The sequence below is a fragment of the Heptranchias perlo genome, chromosome 34 (assembly GCF_035084215.1).
Source record: "Heptranchias perlo isolate sHepPer1 chromosome 34, sHepPer1.hap1, whole genome shotgun sequence".
Taxonomy (NCBI): domain Eukaryota; kingdom Metazoa; phylum Chordata; class Chondrichthyes; order Hexanchiformes; family Hexanchidae; genus Heptranchias; species Heptranchias perlo.
The window spans coordinates 26,932,116-26,952,620 of NC_090358.1; the positions used below are offsets into that span (position 1 = coordinate 26,932,116).

Sequence of the window (20,505 nt, forward strand, 5' to 3'; positions counted from 1 at the left end):
GGTGAATACAATGCACGGTATGCAACAAAAACAGTACGGGCAATCACCATGTTCTCCAGGACACATTCAATCAACAAAACTGGCGTTTATATAGAGCCTTTAACATAAAGAAATGTCCCAACGACTTTCACAATAGACTTCTAGAATACAGATGCCAAGTCAGAAAAGGAGATTAGAAGGTGTGACCCCACTGTTTGGTTCAAGATTATGGTTCTTGAGGAAGTTTTTGAAGGTGGACAGAGAGGTGGAGAAGCAGAGATCAACAGAAGGAATTCCAAACAATCGGACCAATGCAACTGAGGGCTCTATCACCAATGGTGGGCCAAAGGGAGTGCCCAAAAGGCCAGAATGAGACAAATGGTGCATGCAGGAGAGGGCAGAAGGCTGGAGAAAATTGCAGACATGCAGCAGGGCAATGCCATAGGTGGATTTACAGACAAAGTTAAAAATTTCAAATCTGATTCTTTGGGTGGGGGTGGGGGGGGGGTGGTGGAGGGAGGGGAGGTGGTCGGATTAAGTGTAAGTCGGTGAGGATAGGGGTGAAGGGTGAGCGGGACACAGTGCGGGACAGGGTACATGCAGGAGACTTTTGGAGAAGTTGGGAGTTTATTAGGGGGTCGGATCGAAAGCCAGCAAGAAGAAAGTTAGAACCGCCATGTGTGGAGGTGATAGAGATATATAAGGGTTTCATTGACAGAGGGCAAAGGGGCAGGGAGGCGGGGGGGGGGGGGGGGGGGGGGGGGGAAGAGGGAGGAGGTAGTGTTGTGAGGTGGAATAAACGGTTATAATCATAAGACAGGATGAAGCAGTCGAAAACACCAGTGAGACCACATAGTTCAGGTTACTAATCTAATCAAATTTATTGTAAGAAGTTAAATTATACAGGAGCAAAAATAAATCAAAGTAGATAGCAATACGGTACGCAACTTTCATCAGTACCTTAATTGGTGGAGAGCATATTGAATGCTCATCAATTTAAAATAAAAACAAAGCGAGTGAGAAGTGGGGAGATTTCATTGAAGAGTCATGGAACGGATTACCACAGAGACTAGTTGAGGAAAACAATGAACCTTGCTACTATTCTGGTGTGCACTCAAACCATTGTAATGGAGTGCTTTGCCACATGGACTGGTTACATTTTTTAAAAAAGAAAAAGAGATAAATATTTGAAGAAGGGGAAGATATAGGACTACGAAGAGAGAATAGGGCAGTGGAATTAGTTTTGGATTGCTTTCGCAAAGAGTCGCACACACAGGCTAAATGGCCTCTTCCTATTTTGTGGTTTGACGGTTTTCCAGAACTCTTATAATTTTAGAAATTTGAAATCATGGCAAATCTGGTTCCATGGAGTTGTATTGCACACCCAAGTCACTGTGATATAAGAGAGTGAACTGCACGAACTGAACTAAAAAACTAACAGATCTTGACACACTTATCCCAGATTCAGGCAGTTTCAGGCTATAGAACTGTTAAACAAATTAAGAACAAAAACAGAATATGCCTTATTAATGTGCAATGATACTTCATCATACAAACACAGTATCTCCTTGTCTGATCAGTTACTAGATCAAACGCTATGGCCTGCCTTCTCACAGGCAATCTGGCCATATTCTCAACAGGTGGTCTTGAGTAAAAAGACAGCTTTCATTTTAAACAGTCCATTGTCCAAGCTAAACTACAAACATACAGTAAAACAAAATAATAGTACTTATGAATTGAAACTGGATGGATCCGGGGATCCCAACAGCCACCATAATAATTCATTGCTGGAATGGAAACTTCGAGGGGGGAAAAAAATTAATAAACTCAGCTTGCAAAATATCTAATTTCCTTCTTATGTACATAATGCATGCCACAGGAATATGCTGTCTGATGTTTTGCCATCTTTCCATGTGATGCACATTGCAGTGGTGAAGCAAAATATCTTTTGGTTGCTAACAATATAAATTTTGTGAAATATCCAATTCTTAGAAAGCCTAGCACTAACTGGAATGCAGTTTTATTTTGGCAAATATCTAATCCACAATATTCCATTACAATAAAATATCCAAGAAAGTTACAGTTAATCCAGTTTTTCCGGAGCCATACTACAGCTCTCGTGAAAGCAGACAACTTAACTCATTTTAACAATAAAAGTATTTGATAGATGCCCTATTTGTAAAATAATCGAGGTACACTAATCACTTTAAGAGACTTATGATTGAGCTCCAAACAATCTTTCTGAAGCGTGCCCTTAAAAGAATGTGGACCTTTCTGATTTTTTGAAAACCATTTGGAGGAAGCCCAGCACAAGTCTCAGTGCATTTTATATATAGCTTAACAAAAAGTGAATCACTCTTCGTGAGAGAAAGAGTTGTTAAGAGTTTCTTTGCGCACTGTGGGCTATACTATAAGTGGGGCTTCTACTCAATCCAGGCATTTGCAGCTATAGGGTTAAAGTAAATGTGGGCTTAAAAGGAAGAACACAAGAGCTTGTGAAATGATAGATTGAGTCACAAGCCACAATTAGAGATGAGCAATGTAGTTTTATTAGGGTAAATACAGCAGACTCCTTTTAACTCTCCCTTGGTGGGAGCCAAGCAAAATCCACAAGTTAAAAGGACGCACTGGTGAAAGGAAGTCTGGAATGTGGTTAAGTTGTTTTTGTTTCCACACTTCTCAGCTAGAGGGATTTAAAAACATTGAGTGTGACTTGTCTAAGATTTAGCATAATATTGGCGAGTTTATTGTGCCAGCGTGGCTGAGTGGTAATGGTAGCACTCTCGCCTTAGAGTCAGATGGTCGTGGGTTCAAGCCCCACTGCATGACTTGAGCACATAATTTAGGCTGACACTTCAGTGCAGTACTGAGGGAGTGCTGCACTGTTGGGTGTGCCATTTTTCAGATGAGACATTAAACTGTCTACTTAGGTGAACAGAAAAAAAAACAATGACACTAATCAAAGAACAGGGCGTTCTTCCTGTGTCCTGTCCAACATTTATCCCTCAACCAACGCCACTCATTAATGTTCGTGGGAACTTGGCTGCCAAGCAACAACAGTGACCAGACTTCAGAGAAATACTTCACTGGCTGTGAAGCGTTTTGAGATGTCCTGAGGATGTGAAAGGCGCTATATAAAAGCTATTTTTTAAATTTTAATTCTGTCACAGTATACAAGGCACTAAAAACAACCTATCTAGCCTATTCTTAAATATTGTCATGGCCTCTGCTTCAATCGTTAACTCCGGGAGCGCATTCCACAGCCTCACAACCGTCTGTGTACCAAGGTTTCCCCTGCTCTCTGTCCAAATAGCTTATATCTTATATGTATTTCACTTCTACACTCATCATCTATTGAAAACAATATGTTTCTATCTACTTCGGCCATCCTTTCATAAATCATATCCAAATTTAATGCAATTGTTACAGATTTTAGCCAATGATTTTGTGCCTGATGTCCGGATGGTGTTCAATCTGCAATCTGATACAAATGACTGTGACTATATGTAATTCTGCAATGCTAATAACTGATTCACACAGTGCACTTATCTCGGCCATGTAACATAGGCAGTAAATGCCCGCTACTCTCTGCCCTTTCAGGAAATAGTTTCGCGAGCTTTTTGTTTTGGAGGTTGAAAAAGGACGTCAGGAAGGTTTGCCTGCACACGAGGCTGTCTGTTCACACACACGGCTGTCTGTTCACACACACCATTGCATATTGAGCTATGTTTATAGAATTACATAGAAATTACAGCATAGAAACAGGCCGTTCAACCCAACCAGTCCATGCTGGTGTTTATCCTCCACATGAGCAGTATCCTAATCACATGCACCTGCCCTGTTCCTAGATTCCTTTATTTGCCTTTTCTACAACCACCTATCGAACCTATTCTTAAACGTTGACATGATCTCTGTTTCAATTGCAATTCCACAGCCTCACAACCCTCTGTAAAACAGTTTTCCCTACTCTCTGTCCTAAATCTGTTGTATCTTATATCTATGTCCCCTTATTCTATACCCCTCAATCAATGGAAACAATCTGTTTCTATCTATTCTACCCATCCCTTCATAATTTTTAAACACCTCTATCAAATCACCCATTAATCTCTGTGCTAATAAAAAGCAGCCTCATGGTGCAACAACATGGGAATAAGAGGTTATTAACTTACAGGTTAAAGTTCACCAGGGAGGCAACAAAAGAGTTCCACCATCTGTTGCAAGTTAACCTGCAGAAAGCCGCAACCAGTTATGACAGCAAGTGGCCGTCAATCCACATTCACCGCACTGTCGGTGGCCGTCAATCCACATTCACCGCACTGTCGGTGGCCGTCAATCCACATTCACCGCACTGTCGGTGGCCGTCAATCCACATTCACCGCACTGTCGGTGGCCGTCAATCCACATTCACCGCACTGTCGGTGGCCGTCAATCCACATTCACCGCACTGTCAGTGGCCGTCAATCCACATTCACCGCACTGTCAGTTTTGGTCAAGATCGCAACCATCATCATCTTGTGTGTGTCCAGATCTTCCATGATGTCATAGGACACATCTGCAACATCAGCCAATCTACAATGTAAACTGCATCAAATAGGTCACTGATGCTTTTTCCACCAGGACAAACTCTTATCACTTGCTGGGGGAAAGGCAACAGCAGAATAACGTCAGTACAATTAGACCATAAGAGATAGGAGCAGGAGTAGGCCATTTGGCCCTTCGAGCCTGCTCCACCATTTAATGAAATCATGGCTGATCTGATTTTTACCTCAACTCCACTTTCCCGCCTTTTCCCCATATCCTTTGATTTCCTTGCTGATCAAAAATTTGTCTAACTCAGCCTTGAATATATTCAATGACTCAGCCTCCACAGCTTTTTGGGGTAAGAATTCCAAAGATTCATGACCTTCTGGGAGAAGAAATTCCTCTTCATTTACCTCTTAAATGGGCGACCCCTTATTCTGAGACTATGCCCCCATGAGGGGCAACATCCTCTCAGCATCTACCCTATCGAGTCCCCTCAGAATCTTGTATGTTTCAATAAGATCTCCTCTCATTCTTCTAAACCCCAATGAGTATAGACCCAACCTGTTCAATCTTTCCTCATAAGACAACCCTTCCATACCCGGAATCAACCGAGTGAACCTTCTCTGAACTGCCTCCAATGCAAGTACATTCTTCTTTAAATAAGGGCACCAGAATTGTACACAGTACTCAAGGTGTGGTCTCACCAGCACCCTGTACAGTTGTAGCATGACTTCCCTGCTTTTATACTCCATCCCCCTAGAAATAAAGGCCAATATTCCGTTTGCCTTCCAGATTACCTGCTGTACCTCTATATTGACTTTTTGTGTTTCATGTACGAGGACACCCAGATCCCTCTATACTGCAACATTTTGTGGTATTTCTCCATTCAAATAATATTTTGCTTTTTTATTTTTCCTCCCAAAGTAGATGACTTCACATTTTCCCACATTATATTCCATCTGCCAAATTTTTGCCCATTCACTTAACCTGTCAATATCCCTTTGTGGACACATTGTGTCCTCCTCGCAACTTGCTTTTCCACCTTTTGCTTCATCAGCAGCAAATTTGGTTCAAGACAGTCTGTTCCTTCATCCAAGTCATTGATATATATTGTAAATAGTCGAGGTCCCAGCACTGATCCCTGTGGCACCCCACTACTTACAGATTGCCATTTTGAAAATGACCCTTTTATCCCGACTCTTGTTTTCTGTTTGTTAGCCAATCCTCTATCCATGCTAGTATATTACCCCCAACACCATGAGCTCTTATCTTGTGCAGTAATCTTTTGTGTGGCACCTTATCAAATGTCTTTTGGAAATCCAAATATACCACATCCATTGGTTCCCCTTTATCCTGCCCGTTACTTCCTCAAAGAACTCTAATAAATTTGTCAGACAAGATTTCCCCTTCAAAAAACCATGTTGATTCTCCTTGATTGTATTATGAGTCTCCAAATGTCCTGCTATTACTTCCTTAATAATGGATTCTAGCATTTTCCTAATGACAGATGTTAGGCTAACTGGTCTATAGTTACCTGCTTTCTGTCTCACTCCCTTCTTGAATAGGGGTTTTACGTTTGTAGTTTTCCAATCTGCTGGGACCTTCCCAGAACCTAGTGAATTCTGGAAGATTACAACCAATGCATCCACTATCTCTGTAGCCACTTCCTTTAAGACCCTCAGATGCAAGCCATCAGGTCCAGGGGACTTGTCAGCCTGTAGACCCATTAGTTTACCTGGTACTTTTTCCTCAATGACAGTGATTGTTTTTAGTTCCTCCCTCCCCTTTGCCCCTTGATTATCTACTATTATTGGTATGTTATTAGTGTCTTCTACTGTGAAGACAGATACAAAATATCTGTTCAATTCCTCTGCCATTTCCTTGTTTTCCATTATTATTTCCCCAGTCTCATCCTCTAAGGGACCAATGTTTACTTTAGCTACCCTCTTCCTTTTTATATACTTGTAGAAGCTTTTACTGTCAGTTTTTACATTTCTTATTAGTTTACTCTCATAATTTATTTTCTCCCCCTTTATTATTCTTTTAGTCATCCTTTGCTGGTTTTTAAAGTTTTCCCAATCTTCAGGCTTACCAGTAATCTTTGCCACATTGTATGCTTTTTCTTTTAACCGGATACCATCCTTGACTTCCTTAGTTAGCCATGGTTGGTTCACCCTTTTTGTGGAGTCTTTCCTCCTCACAGGGATATATTTTTGTTACGAGTCATAAAATATCTTTTTAAATGTTTGCCACTGCTTATCCACCATCATACCATCTAATCTATTTACCCAGTCCACTTTAGCCAATTCTGCCCTCATTCCTTCGTAATCGCCCTTATTTAAGTTTAATACACCAGTTGCAGACCCAAGATCCTCACAATCAAACTGGATGTGAAATTCTATCGTGTTATGATCACTGTTTCCCAAGGGATCCTTCACTTTGAGATTAATTAATCCTGTTTCGTTACCCATTATCAGATCCAAAATGGCCTCTGGTTGGTTCCCTGATGTATTGGTCTAAGAAATAGTCCCAAATACACTATGAACTCCTCCTCAGGGCTGCTTTTGCCAATTTTATTCGTCCAATCTATCTGAAAGTTAAAATCGCCCATGATTATTGCATTACCTTTTTTAAAAGCCCCCCTTATTTCCTGATTTAAATTTTGCCCTACAGTGCAGCTACTGTTAGGGGGCCTATATACTACTCCCACCAGTGATTTCTTTCCCTTGCTATTTCTTACCTCCACCCAAATTGATTCGACATCTTGATCTTCTGAGCCAAGATCATTTCTCACTATTCTACCAATTTCTTCCTTTAATAACAGAGCTACCCCACCACCTTTACCTTTTTTCCTATCCTTCCGAAATAGGAACAGGAGTAGGCCATTCAGCCCCTCGTGCCTGCTCCGCCATTTGATAAGATCATGGCTGATCTGTGATCTAACTCCATATACCTGCCTTTGGCCCATATCCCTTAATACCTTTGGTTGCCAAAAAGCTATCTATCTCAGATTTAAATTTAGCAATTGAGCTAGTATCAACTGCCATTTGCGGAAGAGAGTTCCAAACTTCTACAACCCTTTGTGTGTAGAAATGGTTTCTAATCTCACTCCTGAAAGGTCTGGCTCTAATTTTTAGACTGTGCCCCCTACTCCTAAAATCCCCAACCAGCGGAAATAGTTTCTCTCTATCCACCCTGTTCCCCTTAAGATCTTATAAACTTCGATCAGATCACCCCTTAACCTTCGAAACTCCAGAGAATACAACCCCAATTTGTGTAATCTCTCCTCGTAACTTAATCCTTGAAGTCCGGGTATCATTCTAGTAAGCCTACGCTGCACTCCCTCCAAGGCCAAATGTATCCTTCCGAAGGTGCGGTGCCCAGAACTGCTCACAGTACTCCAGGTGTGGTCTAACCAGGGTTTTGTATAGCTGCAGCATAACTTCTGCCCCCTTGTACTCTAGTCCTCTAGATATAAAGGCCAACATTCCATTTGCCTTCTTAATTATTTTCTGCACCTGTTCATGACACTTCAATGATCTATGTACCTGAACCCCTAAGTCCCTTTGGACATCCAGTGTTTTTAAACTTTTAACCATTTAGAAAGTACCCTGTTCTATCCTTTTTTGATCCAAAGTGGATGACCTCACATTTGTCTACATTGAATTCCATTTGCCACAGTTTTGCCCATTCACCTAATCTATCAGTAAAATGTTAAATAACCCTGAATATTTAGCTCCCAACTTTGGTCATCTTGCAACCACGTCTCTGTAATGGCCACAAGATCATACCCATTTGTTTCTATTTGTGCCGTCAATTCATCTATCTTATTACGAATGCTGCGCGCATTCAGATAAAGAGCCTTTAATTTTGTCTTTTTACCATTCTTTCCTACCCTGACCCTATTTGCTAATGCACTCTTATGTTTGTACGCTCTGTCCCTTCCTGACACACACTGTTTTATCAATACCCCCATCACTTTCCTGTACTATTTCCTTGTCTTTTTATCAATCTAAACTTTGCCCTACCTGAACCCTCCCCCCCTATACTTAGTTTAAAGCCCTCTCTACCACCCTAGTTATTCGGTTTGCCAGAGCACTGGTCCCAGCATGTTCAGGTGAAGCCCGTCCCAACGGCTCAGATAATATTCCGGAGATTATTACCTTTGTGGTTCTCCATTTAAATTTAGTCCCCAGCTGCTCAAACTCCCTCAGCAGAACCTCTTTCTTAGTCCTACCTTTGTCGTTGGTACCTCCGTGGACAACTAGATCCTCCCTCTCCAAGTTCCTCTCCAGCCCTGAGGAGAGGTCCTTAACCCTGGCACTGGGTCGGCAACACAGCCTTCCGGATACTTGCTCTTGGCTGCAGAGAACAGTGTCTATTTCTCTAACTATGAAGTCACCTACGACAACCACATTCCTTTTTCTCCTCCCCCCTTTAATGGCCCCCTGAACCATGGTGCCGTGGCCAGTTTGCTCATTCTCCCTGCAGTCCCCTCACTCGTCCACAAAGGCTGCAACAACCTTGTATCTACTGGACAAGTGCAGAGGCTGAGGCTCCTGCAATGCTACCTCCTGGATCCCCGTACCTGCCTCACTCGCAGTCACACCCTCCTGTCCCAGACCACGTGCCAATTCTACAGTATTTAGTCTAAGGAGTGTGACTGCCTCCTAGATCAAAATGTCCAGGTCACTTTCCCCCTCCCTAATTCATAGCAATGTCTGCAGCTCGGACTCCAGCTCCTCAACTCGAAGCCAAAGTTCCTCGAGCTGCAGACACTTACCACAGATGTAGTCGCCCAGGACAAAACTGTCCGGTAGCTCCCACATACTGTAGCTGCAATACATCTCCTGCCCTGTCATAACATTTTATTTATTTAATTGATTACTTCAATGCCAGTCAAATTATTTTTAGGTTGAACCAACTACTGGCCTTGTTTAATTTATTAAATTAAGTTTAGTTTTTTTTAAAAAGTTTTATGCTGTAAGTTACTTAGCTCACAGTCCTAAGAAGAAGAAAATAGAGATACTCACCACCAACCACCTACCTGCCTTACCTGTGAGTCACACTGCAGTTATGTTTTGTTGTCGCGGTGACCTGCTCTCGGTACGCTCGTCTCCGCTCTGCTGACTAATCAAATGCACCTCACCCCTTACTGCACCAAATCCCCTCACTCACCAAATCCCCAATTATAGACTTCTGTCGAAACCAGTCTCAGTCGATAGTTGCTACTCCATGTTCCCTTACTCCGTGCATTAGCAAAACCATTCTGAATTTGTGCTAGCTAGAATGCCAATCACCCTGAGTCAGTCCCAGCTGACAGTAGATTACCAGTCCTACCCAGTCACCTAATTAACTAGGTGACCAACTGCCACTTCAGGCTGCTTGTTTACCACTAACTGAAAACTGCAAGTTAAGATTAAATTTAATCTTCCACATCATGGGATTCCACATGATCCCAGGTATCACCGAGGCTTCTACTCTATCAAATTCTAGGTAGTTCATGACCATCAGCACAGGACCAATGCAAGTTAACGCCCACTTGCCAGGTAAACTATTTTATTTTGTGACAACTCTCTGCATCTGGATTATTTCAAGAAGGCAGGCTTGAAGGATGGCTCCGAAGAAACAAAAGCCCTTGTAGCCCTTGATTAATTATACCTTGCGAGATCCAGTCAGAAAGTTAAGGCAGATACAATTATGCACCATCACCCAGGGTGATCGTAGAAGACTATTGTTACCTGGCAACAGCACTTCAGATGAATGGACAGGCCGGGAGAGGGTGGTTGCTGCAATTGGACATGAGGCTGAGTTCGGATCGGTCAAGGCCCTGTGGGTGTCGGAGCGGGCCCAGGGGCTGAGTGGCCGGGTCCTGTTCCTACTTCTTGTGTTCTTTAGATTTGAGGTTAGGATCAGATCAGCCATGATCTTATTGAATGGCGGAGCAGGCTCGAGGGGCCGATTGGCCTACTCCTGCTCCTATTTCTTATGTTCTTATGTTCTTATATCTCTCCACCGTTCAAAGAGGCATAACTATGGAGAAGGTGGAAGAGCAGGTGCACCTTCAGGGTGCAGAGGATGAGGCAGGCAATAACCCTGAAGTTATCACTGCAGAAACAGTTCTGAAGCCAGAAAGAGTAGGCTCCCGTACAGCCTACGTACTACTTTGGAGGGAATGGGGTAACGAGAACCTGAGGGTGGCACTTGGGGTGGAGAGATTTCAGATTGGAGTCTAAAGCAAGAGAACATTTATGGAGAGAGAGAAGTTAATATAGGGCAGGGGGGTTAGTGAGTACTAGGATAGTAATTAACTGAGGGGGTTGTTAAGCACTGTGGAAAGTGGACAGTAGCCACCTGAAAAATGAATTGTTGGGACTAGGCAATGGGCAGTAGGGTAGAGGGGAGTACTGTATTACATTTTTGTTCAAAATATGTTTCCTTACACAATAGGCCTAGACATCTAATTACCACATCTGTGATTACTTAGAATATTTACATTTTATAACTATCAATGAGATATAGATGATGGCAACCAAAGCTGTGGTTAAATGAGAAGCTTTTAAAATTCAATTTGTTTGACAGAATGATGAAAGACTCGATGGCCAGCTGCCAGAACTAAAAATTTAATAGTTGCTAAAGTACAAAAATTCAGTTTTCACATCATTTGGAAAAACTCTCAAGATAGAAAGAATTTGAGTGGTTGTGGGAGGGATTGAGTGCATTTTGAGCCAATTTGAATCCCTATTTGTATGAATTTTCTTTCTACAAGCTTTCGAGGACAATAGCTATATGATCAAGCAAATATTTTGTAGTTTGGTAGTCTAAATACATATGAACAAAGGTAAACACTATTACATGCCATTCAGAAAGACTCAATACACTTAGAATCCATGTTACAAATAGCCAAAACTATTTGGAACTGAATTTTTCATATTTCATATTATTAAACAAAAAACACCCTATGACTTCAAAAAGTGCAGTTTTATCATTCTGTTATTCAAACAGCTAGGAGGGAAAAAAATACCTCAGTTCATGTTATTAGCCGATGTCCTTACCTCATTCTACAAATAAAGGAACGTCTGGATCCCATGCACATTCTCATTGAAGACTGCTGCCCTTCCTTTTTAACTGTCCCAGTCTTGAGATCCAGAATACGGCCTATGTTTTAAGGGGAAACACAAAGGAATTATATTAAATTAAGATCACTGCACAATGTCTCCAGAATGCTGTGGCCTGCAGGACGACGGACCAAATGCGGGAGAGGGATTAGGCTGGGTGATTCATTTCTCAGCCGGCGCGGACACCATGGGCCGAATGACCTCCTTCTGTGCCGTAAATTTTCTATGATTCTATGACGTGGCATACGGATACATTTATCTGTCCCGTGCTCTCACCAGAGAGCAGCAGCCAAAGGGAGTGTGGGTTGGAGATACAGCTACAGCACCATGGTGCAGATTCCCCATTCACGTGCAGCTCTTCACTGGGTTTGCACGATTAGTGAATTGACCAGATATTCTTCTTGACGCATGTACTTTCTACAGTGCCTGTTAGAATGCTGCAATTGTAAATAGACACTTTTTAAAAATGAAAATAAAAGCACTTTTAGTAACAAGAAATGGTAATTTGGTTTAACAGCCCTAAATCCCACAATGTTACGTCACCCCTCAATGTGTCCAAACCATCAGTGTGCTCATATATTGAATGGTGGTATTATGATATATTTCCACAAACAAAGAGAAGTGTAACAATCTGTACGTCCCATGTAGAGTACTGAACATATGTAACTCACAAATTGGACAATCTAGTTTCAGGTCCTAGAAATCTAAATGCATCCAACTTGCTAAAATATTTTGCATTAGTAATATATAACATATATAATTTTCTCACGAGTTTGAAAGAGAACAGTTCAACCTTCCAAGCCTTAGTTCACAAAATTTGCAATTTATATATATTTTTTGTCACCAATGAATTCACCCATTATATCTATACCTTATTCAAAAATCTTACCCGCACACATCCTACTCTAATAATCCCCACCCTCTAACCTGCTTCACCTGATTACCACTCTTGATCTTGACTCCCCATATGCAATGCCATGGGAATTCAACTAATTGGTTCTAATTTATTTTTGACCTCTAAGTAATCCGTTGTATCAAGTTCAGTTTTTATTTTTTCCTGCAGTACAAACAGTACTTCTTAGCAGGGATGGATTACTGGGATAACTTGTTGTCAGTGGAACACGGATCAAGACTGACCAAACAACCCAGTCCTTGAAACAGATACTTGTATCCTTGTACAAGTGTCAGGGGCCTGAATCACTGTAAGCCTTTACTAGGAGTACCCTCTTTATTTGATTGAGGTTATCACAAGCACCCAAACCTAAAATTGGTTGGATATCTTTTGGGACCAATACAAATGACAACTTGTGTTTAGTGTCCTTGTAACTGACACTGGTATGTATACTCTTTGCCTCCTGCAATTTAGTTCTAAGCTGCAATCTTTTGTAATCTTGTTCAGACACGACATTCACTTGTGCACATGTACCCCATCTAAATGGCATGACAGTTTAATTCCTGCAGTGGGCTGTACCCATTCTCTCTCTCGTTTGCTGGATTTCAGCTTCCACAATATATAATTCCTCAAGTGAAAGTTTTCTTCCACAGCTTGCACCTGATATTGCTTTTTGATAATTTCTGCCACATTTTATGCATGATTTCCCAAAGCCCACGTTCCATACCATGCACACAATTTCCTCTCTTTTCTCTTTTAATTGCAGCAGCTTACATTTCAGATCTTTAATTGGGTCTTCTTTTTTAACCTACTACCTAAATGGTTCAATTTTCCTCCGAGCACTTCAACATATTCTTTTACAGCTTCTGTCACCCTACAAATCTATGTTGCTTTTGTTACATCAGCAGATTCTCAGAATTATTTGCTATTTCACAAATTAAAGGGTACAGTAGCCTAGTGGTTACAGGATTGAACCAGCAACCCAAAGGTCATGGGCTCAAATCCTACCATGGCAAGGTGTGAAATTGAGCTCAATAAATCTGGTCATTTGTGGGCTGGCACCTGAAAAATAACCATGAAAGCCACACTGACAGTCATTAAAACCCAACTGGATCACTAATGTCCTCCAAGGGAAGGGAGCCTGCCACTCCAACCCAATCTGGCCTACACGATTCCAGGTCCACACTGCGTGGTTGACTCTGAATGCCCTCTGAAGTGAGCTAGCAAGCCACTCAGTTGTAAAAAAAAACAATTGCTAGCGGTCTCAGGTCAGCTAGGGATGGGTTTTGCCCGAATCACCCACATTCTGAGAACAAAAATTAAAATCCTGTCATTTATTTTTGTCAGTTCCTTGAATTGAGTCTTACTTAGATCACTAACATACTAATAAATGACTTCTTTTTCTTTCTGCATGTGAAAAATCTTTCATATTTTAGGATTACAGTATTTCTCAAACTTATCCATTATTGCAAGCATCAATTCTTGTCACTGGATAATGACTTGTCCTTGGAAACTAAGTTTTGAAGAAAGGTTCAAGTGATTAAACTTATTGTAACTGGACAAAAACAGAGGCGTGACATGATACAAGTGATCAAAGTAATGAAAGGTAGAGATGAAGTGAAAGTAAGCAAGCTATTTATTTTGAACAATGAGCATGAGACTAGAGGTCCCGAGAACAAGATTCACAATCCGCAAGCAAGGTTAGAGATGAGGAGAAACTCCCCCCGCCAAACAATATAACTGATGTGAATAAACTCCCAAAGAAGGTAGATGATTTGAGAGCAATTGGTACATTTAAAAAGGAGCTTGATTGATATCCATTGAGAAATGGGATGAAGGTTAGAGAGATATTTAACAATGGTTCAGCGTTTCTGCGCGCCCGCCCCCCAGAGCGGTCAAGGAAGGAAATTAGTGTTTTCTAAAGTGGCAGAGGGAGGGAAGTCCATGATAGAGTAATCATACATGGACTCTTGGATGGAGTAGGTTTGATGGACTGATTGGCCTGATCTCAACTCTGGACTTTTATGTTCTTGTACCGAATCTGGTTGTATTGTTTTATCTCTCTCTCTTTTATATACGAGTTGATCTCCCATGGTGTTGCACACCTGGTGGGAGGGCTGCTAATTTTGACTTTGAACAATAGTGTATAACGGGCGATGTCAGATCAGCTGCCCGTTAAACATCTGTATATGGTATAATGGGTGACTGATCCGATATCACCCGTTTTACATTATTGCCAAAAGTCAAAATTACCCCCAGGGAGTCAAGACCAACTATAAAGAAAGAACAAACTTTCATTTATGTATCGCCTTTCACAACCTCAGGATGTTTCAAAGCACTTCACAGCCAATGAAGTACTTTTGAATGGTGTCGGCTGAGATATAAATGTTGGCCAGGATATCGGGAGAATGCTCCTGCTCTTCTTCCAGTGATGCCTTAGAATCTTTTATGTCTACCTGAGAGGAAAGACAGAGCCTCAGTTTAACATTTCATTTGAAAGACAGCACCTCAGATGGTGCAGTACCCCCTCAGTACTGCACTGGAGTGTCAGTCTGGATTATAGTTTCTGGTGTGGGGCTTGAACCCATAATCTTCTGAGCCAGAAGTGAGAATGCTACCACTGAGCCAAGGCTGACATCTAAGTGAAGTGTTCAGATGAAATGGGGCTAGATGTCAGGGGATAATTGGACCAGGGTCACCATTGACCAAAAACTTAACTGGACCAGCCACATAAATACTGTGGCTACAAGGGCAAGTCAGAGGTTGGGTATTCTGCAGCGAGTGACTTACCTCCTGACTCCCTAAAAGCCTTTCCACCATCTACAAGGCACAAGTCAGGAGTGTGATGGAATACTCTCCACTTGCCTGGATGAGTGCAGCTCCAACAATACTCAAGAAGCTCGACAGCATCCAGGACAAAGCAGCCCACTTGATTAGCGCCCCATCCACCACCCTAAACATTCACTCCCTTCACCACTGGCGCATCGTGGCTGCAGTGTGTACCATCCACAGGATGCACTGCAGCGACTCGCCAAGGCTTCTTCGACAGCACCTCCCAAACCCGCGACCTCTACCACCTAGAAGGACAAGGGCAGCAGGCACATGGGAACAACACCACCTGCACGTTCCCCTCCAAGTCTCACACCATCCCGACTTGGAAATATATCGCCATTCCTTCATCGTTACTGGGTCAAAATCCTGGAACTCCCTACCTAACAGCACTGTGGGAGAACCTTCACCACATGGACTGCAGCGGTTCAAGAAGGCGACTCACCACCACCTACTCAAGGGCAATTAGGGATGGGCAATAAATACTGGCCTTGCCAGCGAAACCACAACTCATGAACGAATAAAAAATAACCCAAGCTCTCCAACCAACTCTATTTCTCCACTTCCCAAATTGCAGTAGATTTTACTCTCTATAAATAACAATGTGAAATCGAAGGATCCTATAAAAATAAGCACAGAACATCTGATTTTAAAATGGGGACTGAATCATACCTGTGCACCCTGGACAAATTATCCCTGCCCTCTAACCTCTTTTCACCTGAAACTACACTTGATCTTGACTCCCTGTGTGCAATGCCAAGAGTGATTGACTAAGCTATGCCAAAGGATTACAACCATCCTTTGACTATTTGCACTGAATAGTTAGCTGTACTTGAGAAAAATATTTGCTCTGCAGGAAGAGGTAACAGTATTCAGTAAAGAATTTTTTCTTCTGCAAGTTCAGTTTCATTGTTAGGAAATGTACAAAGTTAAAAGACCAAGTTTTTCGGAATAGACAAGTACATAATTTCACGAAGGATTAGAATTAAAACTTGACTTCTGGCTTTGAAACCATGTGGCATAAACTGCAAAACCTTTAGAATGGTTAACTCACTCACTGGTAAAATATGTGTTATTGCATCTTAATATAAAAAAAAACATGACATTGAAAAGAAGCATTTGGCAAATAAGCATGCAGAACACAGAGTCATCAGGTACATCTAGAATGTTCTAAAACAAAAACAAAAATATAGTTTATAGATCTAAACTAGCAACTGCCTTCAAGAGAATTTTAGTAGCTTTTAATATGTGATTGGGAAGGAGGATCTCAGAAATGCACCCCAAATGTGAATGTGTGACTCTCAAGAGCTGTTCATCCTAACAACAGCCTTAAAGGAATGCAGACAAGTTTCTATGCAATATTTTGGGAATACAGCTGTGCTCAAGATAAAAAAAAATATTTTAACCAGATAGGATCCCAAACTTTGTGTCACATCCAAAATGCATCACTCAGGAATCTAATGAACAGCAGAGAACTTTCGGAGTCACCTGACGAAGGGGATAATCTCCGAAAGCTTGTGATTTTAAAATAAATTTGTTGGACTATAACCTGGTGTTGTAAGATTCCTCACAATTGCAGTATTTGAAAGGGGATGTCCTGGAGGGGTCAAGGACAGAATCTGTTTAGTTAGAGTTAAGAAATAAAAGAGGTGCCATTACACTACTCAGTGTATTCTATAGGCCACCAACTAATGGGAAGGATGTAGAGCAGCAAATTTGTAGGGAAATTACAGAGAGGTGCAAAAACTATAGAGTAGTGATAACTGGGGACTTCAGCTATCCTAACTGGGATAACAATAATAAGGGGCACAGAGGAGGAGAATTTTTGAAATGTGTTCAAAATAACTCTCTCAACCAGTACGTTTCCAGCCCAACGAAGGAGGCGGCATTGCTGGACTTGGTTCTAGGGAATGAGGTGGGCCAAGTGGAGCAAGTATCAGTGGGAGAGCATTTAGGAGGCAGCGATCATAGTATCATAAGCTTTAAAATCGCAACGGAAAAGGACACACACCACTCTAAAGTAAAAATACTCAATTGGAGGAGGGCCAATTTCAATGGGATGAGAACAGATCTGGCCCGGGTAAATTGGAATCAAGATTGGCAGGCAAAACTGTAATTGAACACTGGGCGGCCTTTAAAAAGATGGTTCGGGTACAGTCTAGGCACATTCCCACAAGGCAGAAAGATAGGGCAACTAAATCCAGAGCTCACTGGATGACAAAGGAGATAGTGAGTAAGATGAAAGGGAAAAAAAGAGCGTATGGCAGATGTCAGGTTGATAACACAAGTGAGAACCAGGCTGAATACAGAAAGTTCAGAGCGGAAGTGAAAAAGGAAATAAGAGGGGCAAAGAGAGAGTATGAGAATAGACTGATGGCCAACATAAAAGGGAATCCAAAAGTCTTCTATAGGCATGTAAACAGTAAACGGGTAGTAAGAGGAGGAGTGGGGCCAATCAGGGACCATAAAGGAGATCTACACATGGAGGCAGAGGGGATGGCTGAGGTACTAAATGAGTACTTTCCATCTGTCTTTACCGAGGAAAAAGATGCTGCCAGAGTCTCAGTAAAGGAAGATATAGTTGCATATCAGAATACTTACTGATTCAAGTCCATGCAAAACTGCAAACTCCCCATAAGGTAGGTAGCTAGCAGCAATGTTCTTATGAAGGGTAATGGTTGCTAAAAAAAAGGTCCTGAACAACCAAGGCAATGGCTCTTGCTGTGTGGACAGAGTGTAAACAGGAGTACTGTACTCCCATGTCCTCCTCCTTAGCTTGTATTCTGTTGTGTAATAGCACTGAGATGCTGCTATATTATCTGTGAATTCAAACTGGCCCTTCTTTGACTTATTTACAGATATGAGGAATGATAGAGGATATTGTAAACAATTACAATCTTTGGCTATGGCATTCTGCTGCATTGTCCAGTAAAATAAATGCCAGTATCACCTGTGACCTAATCTTCTGGTAAATTCTAACCTGATCGCGTGATAGGCAATGTGATCTGAATGCCATCCATATAGAACAAAAAGAAAACCAAACAAAAATAATTTCTGTATTTACAAGTACTTGCTCCTTTCTTATTTTGTTTCTGCTGCCTCTCCCATTCTCCCTTCTTGCGCTCACCTTCTTCCATTTGCTACTGTAATCTGCAAGACCACGACAGAATTAGAAAATGTGTGAAAGACAAAAGAGGCAATCGTAACGAGGTTTATGGACAATTCATTAAGTGATAGAGTTCTCTAATGTAGACCCTCTGCATTCTGCTTCGTTAAAGCATTGATTGAACTGGTCAAATTGAATGTATAGATGCATAACTGGTGTAGGTCAACTGTATTAACTGATCATTTAGTCAGCATCTAGTTTTAAGGACAGAGAACCTACGAACTTCTCAACCACTGTCCCTGTTTGCATTGCGAAGTTTCTGTTTTGCTGTGCATTACAAGCATCTCTTTAAAACACACATTAAAACAAATGTAATCTTTCCCAAACCCAAAACCATACATTCCACCTTTGTTTTTCATGAAGCAAAGAAAAGGAACTCTGTGAAGAGCCACCCCAACAAACTAAAACCACAGAATATCACTGCAGTGTACCATGAAATTAAACCAAAAATAATTCCTTTTCAGTTTCTAAAGAAAACATCAGTAAAATATTTTAACATAAACCAAAGGCAGTGATTATGCTTTTGGGAAAGAAGAGATTAAAGCACTTGATGTAGATTCAAAAGTTGTGAAATAACACAGGAAATTTAACACCAATACATCACACGGAGTATTGAGAGGAACAGCCAGCCAATAGTGGCTTGCTGCACCTTTCCAGAAACAATACTGTTAGTCATAGAATTACTTTGATTTTAAAGTCTACTTGTTCTAAGTTGAAAGCAAACAACAGCTCATATGTGCAACTCAATAAGGGTCGCTGACATTTTAATGCACTGTTTGTACATGACAGTAACTGGTTACTGATGGTATGAAATGTTTGGAGACTTTGTTCAATCATTTCTTCTTGAGTAGTGTCCAAAATAAATTCATCTTAGAGGATTTTTGTTTCAAGTTTGAATTCAAACAAAATACATGCAATATAAAAAATTATACTTTATCATCACTCAAAAACTCCCTACTTTTTAAATGGTTGCTCAAAGTTCTCCTGACACCAAGCTGGAAAAACATGGTAGCAGGTTAGTTATTGGTCCAAAAATATCCCTAACATTTGCTGTTTCATATACCTTCACCACTCTGGTGACACGAGTTATGGAGTGAGGCCACCAGTGTCATTCATGGAGAAGTTGCACTTTGGACCAGTCTGGGAATTATCTGGAATTACTTCACATAGAATTTATAGCATAGAAACAGGCCATTCGGCCCAACTGGTCTATGTGTTTATGCTCCACATGAGCCTCTTCTCACCCTACTTCATCTAACCCAATCAGCATATCCTTCCATTCCTTTCTCCCTCGTGTAGTTATCCAGCTTCCCCTTAAATGCATCTATTCGCAAGTTCAACATTCTAACCACTCCCTGAGTAAAGAAGTCTCTCCTGAATTCCTTACTAGATTTATTAGTGACCCTTTTTTTGGATCCCCCCACACATCTACCCTATATCAAACCCCTTCATAATTTTTAAAGACCTCTATCAGGTCACCCATAGCCTTTCCTTTTCTAGAAAAAAGAACCATAGCCTATTCAGTCTTTCCAGATAATTATAACCACTCAGTTCTGGTATCATCCTTGCAAATCTTTTTTGCATCTTCTTCAGTGGCCCTTATATCCTTTTTGTAATATAGAGACCAGAACTGTGCATAGTAGTTTAAGTGTGGTCTAACCAAGGTTAGAATCATAGAAAGGTTACAGCACAGGAGGAGGCCATTCGGCCCATCAAGTCCATGCCGGCTCTTTGCAAGAGCAATCCAGCTAGGCCCACTCCCCGTCCTACACCCGTAGCCCTGCAAGTTTTTTCCATTCAAGTACTTATCCAATTCTCTTTTGAAAGCCACGATTGATTCTGCCACCACCACCACCCCCTCTGGCAGTGCATTCAGATCCTAACCACTCGCTGTGTAAAAAGGTTTTTCCTCATGTCACCTTTGGTTCTTTTGCCAATCACCTTAAATCGATGTCCTCTGGTCCTTGACCCTTCTGCCAATGGGAACAGTTTCTCTC

The 20,505-nt window shown here is 41.4% G+C and overlaps 1 protein-coding gene across 3 annotated transcripts in view; it reads right to left on the minus strand.

Annotated features, from left to right (window-relative positions):
• The window catches only part of arnt2 (aryl-hydrocarbon receptor nuclear translocator 2), a 316,675-nt gene that overhangs the window by 185,815 nt on the left and 110,355 nt on the right, over nucleotides 1–20,505 (minus strand). For all 3 annotated transcript variants that reach the window (XM_067971628.1, XM_067971629.1, XM_067971630.1), the window contains one exon: nucleotides 11,559–11,661. In XM_067971628.1, the coding sequence (XP_067827729.1) occupies nucleotides 11,559–11,661 (103 nt within the window). The remainder of the gene's footprint in view (nucleotides 1–11,558; nucleotides 11,662–20,505) is intronic.